Below are 7942 nucleotides of genomic sequence, written 5' to 3'. Positions count from 1 at the left end.
TTTCCTTTCAATGACTGGAGAATAAGATGAATAAATGTGATTATTTATTGACTGTAGCAGCATGCATGCATGTTTGCTGGTGTTCAGCATGATGATGAATACAAATAAACAAAAAATAATAAAATAATAATAAACATGCAGTGGAGGGTCCTCACCGTGACCTCACTTTGACCTTCCACAAATGGCCGCTTTAGATAACCACGCTGTGTGACAACAACATCCGCTGACGTCACTTCCTCCCAGGACTCGTCAAACATGGCGCTTCTCCTAAGGTCAGTACATCTGTGCTACATAACTTCTGTGCTTGGGGAAAGGCTTTACCTGTTGTTTTTCGGCGTCACATCCATCGGCTTCACACATTTATCGCAGCACTAGTCGAAAATAGTCGACGACACACTTTATCGCCTCACATGTCGCTTTATTCGCCTCGGTCATGTTGCTAGCTGACGTTAGCTCCCCGGCTAACGTCAGGCAGCTGGGTCGGGAATTTAAAACTACAAGTGAGAAACACCAACAACATTAAAAAGATAGTTATTTTCTAACTTAACTGTGACTTAAATAATGTATTTGTATCATGACATGACGGACGTGCATGCGTTTGTGGTATTATTTGACACGGACATAAGCGTCGTTGCTAATGAGAAGTGGATTAGCTTTATTATCACCATTATTATTATTATTATTATAATCCAGAGTTAAATTGGGCTTCCTAAATCAGGCTGAAGAGGTTGGTTAAAGCTGGCTGTTGCATTAGATAAGCCACCTTGGGACACACTGCCGTGACTTTGCCTCCTGTGTGCCAACTAAAGGAGAAAGTCAGCTGAACTTTGACCCCTCAGTTCATTTGCCTGTACCTGCAGACACAGGTTTTATCAGTTTTCTACAGGTCAGCTTTTTATATTCCCCTGTGATAGAGAAGTAAGATTACACCTGAATCTGGCTATCACAAGAGAATGATTTTTTTTTTTTCATGGTTTATTCAAAATAAAGGCCATATTCAGGTCATTGCACTGACATCCGAGGTCTTTGTTTGGATTTTTTCCTCCAAATCTTATGTTGGCCTATGTGCCACTGATGATGCAGCAATAAATCAGGTGTGAAAACAATAAGATTTCAGCACAGTGCTTTTATTTTTAAAACTTACACACTGCTCTTTGTGAGGGAAAAACACAAGCCTGATCAAAATCCCATTAATATGTTTAAGACAGATTTTTTTTTTTGTCTTCTGTAATGCTTTTTGTGACAGTCATATTTATTAGAAATGTTTGGATGTTTTCCCCCTCAATCCTGATATTGACCTATGTGCTGCTGATGATGCACCGATAAATCAAATGCTAAAACAATAAGATTTCGGCACAGTGTTTTTATTTTTAAAACTCACTGCCCTTTCCAGAGGAAAAAAACAAGCCTGATCAAAATCCCATGAATATATTTGTTTCAGTTTTTTTTTTTCTTGTCTGTTTGTTTCCTGTAAAGTATTATTCTGACAATCCTACTCATTAGAAGTGCTCTATAAATAAATGTTGTATCAGATATGAAACATTTCCCTTCCAGTTACTGGCAGTGGAGCCAAAAAACCATGTCATCAGTCGAGGCTGTAATTCTAACACCTTCTTGTTTTCATTACTAGGACGTTGGCTCGCCAGGGCGTCTGTCTCTCCAGACCACAGTACAGTGTCCTCTACAGACAGTGAGTTGTGTGTGTGTGTGTGTGTGTGTGTGTGTGGGTGAGAGAGAGAGTAACGTGTTCACACATTTGTACGAGTCATAATAATGACGATGACATACTTCCACTACTCACAATAATGATGATGATGAATTTTATGTAACAGTCATCTAAAAGCAGAGTGCTTTACAGAAAGGCAAACAAACAAGCAGTAGTACATATTTATAAATAAAAACAAAACATTTTCACACATACACATGCTCATATTGCATAATGTAGACACCGTGATGATATGCATGACCCGTGTCGCCAGTCTAAACTCTGTTCTGTGTGTGCCGCAGTGCTGCTCCAATGGGAACCACGGCGAAGGAGGAGATGAACAAGTTTTGGGCCAAAAACACGAGATTAAACCGACCCATGTCTCCCCACATCACCATCTACAAGTAGGCACTTCACCCTGCACGCAGCCCAGCCTGTGGCCCGTGTCTTGTTCAGAAACTAATCTAAAAGACGGAGATGACTCCGTTATTCAACAAAGGAAATCATTTGCTGTGTTTGCTTTTTCATAATGTCAGCCCCATAGTTTCAAGGACATTATAAAATCTATTACCATACACTATTCAGATGACAAATATCATTACCATGAAAGCCCATTGTCAGATATGCTGCCTTTTCATCTTTTTAATGTTTATGGAAACAGCAGGAGAGGCCACCTTCCAAATAATAAAGTGCCTCTGATTTACATGCCTCTTGCTACACTCTGCCTGATAAGCATTTGCAGCACCATCAAGCATATATTAAAATCCTAATACGTCTAATAAAGGAAATTGTTTGCCCGGTACAAATGCACTTTCTAATTTTTTTAAATCACTTTTTCTTCTTGGCTTCACAACCTCCTCCGTGCTAATTTCTTCAATTAGCACGGGGGATGCTACTGACCAATCGATGATCGATTCATTAACATTAAGAATTGGATTAATTAATGTTAATTATAATCAATCAATTGGTGGCTGATTCATTGGAGGCAATTTGCTGCATCTTTTTCATCTGTTTTTCAGTAACATGCAGTTTTTGCTGTTGTCGCATTGATACATTATAGGTTGAACAAGCAATATTTTACACACTGGCTGCCTGCCCGCCTCTCATGGCTGAATATTTTGTGAGAGTAAGAGTTCATAACAATAAACTGTTTTCATGTGTCTCCTCTGTCTTTAAATCTCCATCCATATCTCAGATGTTAAGACTTGGATGGAAAACAAAAGCATTTGATCTCTATGTTCATTAGCAAAATTGTATTTTTTTTTTTTTTTAATAATTGATTAATTGACTGTCAGTGATTCTGACAAAGCAATTGATGAAATAATAATTTAAAAAGTTGCTACCGTGCTAAACATCTCCTTTGTGATCTGTGATTCTCCCAGTGCTGCATTTCATGTCAGGCAGTTTGGCCTTTGACCTTTGCACTCTCACCCATTGGTGATCCAGTAATTAAAGCTGAATTTTTTGCTCCATTTGCTCTAAGTTGCTCCAGGTAAGAGCGTGATGCGAATGCCCACATGTACTGCATCCATGTCTTTGTGTTTCAGGTGGTCCGTCCCCATGATGATGTCCATCACACACAGAGGAACTGGGGTGGCACTTAGCGGAGGTAGCGCGTTGTTATTATGTTTTTCTTTTTCTCACATGATAACCTGTACATATATATATTTCCTTCATCTTAAATGATCTGCCATGAAAAGGCCCTTGATAGCACACGTTTCTTTTGTGCTGCTAATCTAACAACTTTGTTGAAACTATTCTGCTGCAACTTTCGCCGTCTGATTGACCCTGACAGCCCCCTCTGGGTCTATTAGTCCATCACTATCGGCTCCTGCTAAAAGCATTTACCGGAATGACAAAACAGAGGTTGTCCAGTAGATTTCAGCACTTTGCATGTGAAGTGCCAGTCAAACCGCAATTGGATGGCTAATAGCTTTTGGTCATTTGCCTGGTGTAAAGGGATACGCTGTAGTACTTTGGCACTTTGGGGTCTCACTGTTGACCTTGACTGCGCACAGCACAAAATCTCTGCTCGGTTCTGTTTGCACATTCGTGAGTTCAATAAAGGTCAGCACCCTCACTGCCGGTTTGACTTGATTCTCTCACTCACTCACTGTGTCTGTGTGTCAAATAGTCCCATGCACTCACTCATAGTGTCTGAAATTAACTTTTTGGCTGACCTACCGGTGTGTGGCAGAAGAAAAAAATGACCTGCCAGGAATATTTTTACCAGCCAGACTGATTAATATACATTCCTCTTGGAAATATGTCACTCTCCTGGTTTGTGTGGCTGTTTTTGTATACAGAAGGAAATCCTGTTCAAGTAAATTTGGATTAGTAATTGAAAGCTTGCCCACTCACCTATACAATGGGTGGTTTTTCTTGTAAGTGATGATTTTTCTGCTTTAGTAGCCTTACAATCACTGTGTGTCCCCACATGGCATCAAGTTTCTATTAATGTTATGCCACTTAGTCACCCCCCAGGCTACAGAGAAACCGAAGTTTAGATCTTAACATTTTGTGTCGAAAATCACATCAGGCAGCCAACCAGGAGCCTTTTTTACTTCGATTTGATTGGCTTCCCAGGAGGGTGCACACTTCAAAGGGAACAAATTTTCATAAAAGGCAAAGATTTTGTAGAACTTAAATTTATCAGTCAGTGTGGCGGGTGATTCTGACAGATTTATCCGCCAAAGACAAATTTTACCATCACTTGGCACTTGATGGGTGTTAATTTTGGACCCTGGATTCACTCGTCTCTCTTTCATTCACACATGCTCACAAGCACACACACACACACTTACATCTTTCACACATACGCATTCACATTGACCCGGTGCACTTAAGTACAGCTGGTATGAACGTCACACTGCCTCTTACGCTTTTAGCAATTACATGGATGAGTGGATGTGTGGTGTGTTGGTGTATTTCTTGTAGTATGTGGTTGTTTATTTAGTTTAATTTAGGGATGCACTGATATGTTACTGGTAATCAAATTGATGCCGTTATAGGGCTAAAACGAAATATCAGAATCAGAGATTTAACCCAATGCTAACATCCAGTACTAGAAACCCTGATTGACATATCAGAGTAAAAGTGTCTTGATTTTCTCCATTTTTTGCCAAGCAGAGGCCTGTATTTCTTAAATGTGTCTACCAGTTGTTTTGTGCAGTGACTCCAAACTAACACTGCAGGTCCAAGACAACACTGTTCATTTCCCCTTGGAGATGATTAAATTCTATTACTGCTGTACACACACACACACACACACACACCCTTGTCCATCACTAGCCTCATTGCCTCTCTCTGTTTCTGCAGCTATCTCAGCTTTTGCTGTGGCAGCGCTGGTATTACCAGGGAGCTACTCCCACTACTTGGACCTGATCCACTCCCTGTCCGTCGGCCCCTATCTCATCGGGCTGGCCAAGTTCGGCATCGCCTTCCCTGTATCTTACCATACTTACAACGGCATCCGCCATCTGGTAAGACTTCACATGCTCACAGTACCTTGAGGTGGATTTAAAGAGCCAAGGAGCATTTTTTTTCCCTCTAAATTTAGCCATCAGGCTTTCAGTGTCTGGTCTCCTTAGCTTTGATGTTTTAAGAGACAGTCCTCTATATACTTTACTTTTTCCATTCCTGCTGTATTTGATCATTTTACACATTTTATTTGGGGGAAAAAATTTAAATTTAAATAGATTAGGAACTCTAAATGATAGCTGGCCGTTGGCTGAACAGTATGGTAAAAAAAAAAAATCACATTACAATTATTTTGACAGATATTGTAATTGCGATATTCACAATTTTAGTGGGAATGATCATTTTTGCCTTGTAACTTTCATTTTCTCACTGGTGAAAAAAACACTATGAAAATGCTGATAATGTGACTTTTGCTGGGGTCTGTACTGAACAAACTTATTTTCTTATATGTAGAGAGAGTAATTTTATAGACCAGAGTATCTCATAATACTTCATTTTCTAATGCTTTTTTCTCACATATTGTACTTATATTACAGAAAAATGAACCCCCTGCATTTTGAATGTTGTACTTGGCCATATTACAATTTCATTTACATATTAATGTTAATTGTGTAGCCCTAACTGCCAAGGGGGCTGGTACAGCACACACATCCTGTCTGCATTGGAGGTTTTACTTTCTCATTGTGTTTCTAATGCTCACATTTTTTTTTTTATAACAGTGGTGGGACATCGGCAAGGGTTTCAAAATCCCAGAGGTGTACCGCACCGGCTACACAGTCATCATTCTCTCCATCATCACTTCCATCGCCGTGGCTTTCCTCTGAACAGAGAAGGAGTAGAGAGGGGAATGTGCAGCGGTGGCAATGTGGGAGTTTTGTTTATATGTTCTGTTCTGGCCTGTTGTAGGCCCCAACTCAAGAAAGTAATAAATAAAGGATTATATTATGTTGTACACAGTCAAAAGTGTTGTGATGGTTTGTTACTGGGTAAAACGGTGTTGTCCCTTGGAAATAAATTATGCTTTGGGAACTGTAGGGGTCATCAAATGCAGCACAGTGGTTCAAAGTGCATGCAAATGTGACCTACTTTTCATTTTCACACTTGCTCTTGGTGTGAACAACAACCAGTGGCCAAAATTAGAAGTGTCCTACATGTATTTCCTTATGTAATTTGTCTAATCGCACGGTGACGTCAAGTTCATTAATCACTTTGTTTTGCCCTGAGTGCCTAGTCAGTGCCAGCCTAACCAGAGTGTCTGCTCTTTTTATGTGTGAGGAGCAGTGACTGTTTACCGTGTAGGTTGTCATTCATATTTCACCTTCTGCAGGCCGCAGCTGGTCAGATGCATTTTTAACACCAGGAAAGAGAGGGGCTGAAATGCGGGGAGGCAGCCCAGCGGTGGAAGCTGCGTATGTGAACAAGCTCCTCACCAGCAGCCCGCCTCAGGCCTTACCTCCCACTGAGCCACACAGGAGCTCCACACTGCACCTGAGCTGCTTTTGTACTGCAGTGTGAATAAAAGAAAGCCGTGATGTAATGTCAGATCCAACTCCATTTATGTAAGGAAACACTGGGAGAAACAACGGTAAACGTTCCAGGGAGGAGGATGCACCCATGCTGCTTTGTGGAAGTTGGTTTAAAATGTGTCTGTTTGGATCAACAAAATAACCTGCAGTGGGAGAATCCGGCAGACCATGGCATACAGCCTGGTCGGGTTGAAAAAATCCGGATAAATTGCCGTGTTCAACAATTTGTTGTTGACAACTGGCAGCTTGCTGGGAAAAAGGTTGTCAGTTTGAATTTCAGATATGTTGTTGTGAAAATGAAATACCCTCCACTGCATGTGTGCTGTATATCTATCTATCTCTCTCTCTATATATATATATACACACAGGATAATGACCAGTGTTAGTATGAGTCCGCACAGTTTATACAACACTTAACCAGAACCACATCAGTTGTATTACTGGATAATTCTCCCACATTACTCAATCTGAAAAAATAGTCACACATCTGAACACCAGAAATTTTAATCTCTGCCATGGCTTTTAGGTTGCCTAAAGCCACAATTTGGCATCATAACTGATTTTTAGGATTGGGTTAAATTCATACTGTGGGCTAATGTCCAGATGCATTGGAGGGCCATTGGCCTGTTGTAGTTTTCCATTTTGATGGAACTGAAAATTGGTTGAACTCAGCAGGTTTGGAGAGTGGATTTGCATGTTGTCTCTTCAAATTGAACATGAGGAGAAATAGCTCCTCTCTTCAGTGCAAAGCAAAGAGGGGGAAAAATTATGGTAATAAAAATGTGGACTGTATAGTGGAATTACACCCTGCGGGAAATGAAGCTCTTTGCCTTATAGTTATTGATGCATTTACAGTGTAGCCTATTCAATTTTCCTCTGATGTCATTATTATTGTGATTATTATGATACTGTGATGAGATAAGCTGCGTGAAAGTAATGGGGGATGGAGAAACGGCCCTCGCCATCTTCATCAAGCACAGGGAGACTAATGATGATACGGCTGCAGCACCCCCTACCGGGCGGCCAATTACCATCAGCCGAGCTGCGGTCCTGATGCTGCGGGATGCTGAGGATGCAGCGTAGGGCGGGGAGGGGGAACATAAACCCGCTTTTCGTCGAAAAAAATTGTGTTTCAGTCTCTGTGGCGCAATGGAATAGCGCGCTGGACTTCTAATCCAGAGGCTCCGGGTTCGAGTCCCGGCAGAGATGGCAAATCGCGGGGCTGCGGTTA

At 41.0% G+C, this 7942-nt stretch overlaps 1 protein-coding gene and 1 non-coding gene across 2 annotated transcripts; both read left to right on the top strand.

The window, feature by feature from the left end:
- Positions 1-255: 255 nt before the first annotated feature.
- sdhc (succinate dehydrogenase complex, subunit C, integral membrane protein) lies at positions 256-6148 on the top strand. Its single transcript, XM_030073636.1, has 6 exons — positions 256-272; positions 1631-1690; positions 2008-2109; positions 3253-3314; positions 5024-5187; positions 5905-6148. Exons 1-6 carry the CDS (start codon positions 256-258, stop codon positions 6007-6009), a joined length of 510 nt encoding a protein of 169 aa, XP_029929496.1. The 3' UTR covers positions 6010-6148.
- Positions 6149-7846: 1698 nt separating this feature from the next.
- On the top strand, positions 7847-7920 carry trnar-ucu (transfer RNA arginine (anticodon UCU)). The gene has a single exon. It is a non-coding gene; the product is annotated as a tRNA-Arg (tRNA).
- Positions 7921-7942: the final 22 nt, after the last annotated feature.

This window comes from Myripristis murdjan, chromosome 17 (genome assembly GCF_902150065.1).
Source record: "Myripristis murdjan chromosome 17, fMyrMur1.1, whole genome shotgun sequence".
Classification (NCBI taxonomy): domain Eukaryota; kingdom Metazoa; phylum Chordata; class Actinopteri; order Holocentriformes; family Holocentridae; genus Myripristis; species Myripristis murdjan.
This window is presented reverse-complemented; position numbering and strand designations above follow the sequence as displayed.

Bases quoted from the DNA above. Each gene is read 5' to 3' on its own strand.
- sdhc (XM_030073636.1), top strand. The intron at 1,691-2,007 runs GTGAGTTGTGTG...TGTGTGCCGCAG, and splicing joins TACAGTGTCCTCTACAGACA to TGCTGCTCCAATGGGAACCA. The intron at 2,110-3,252 runs GTAGGCACTTCA...TTTGTGTTTCAG, and splicing joins CCCCACATCACCATCTACAA to GTGGTCCGTCCCCATGATGA.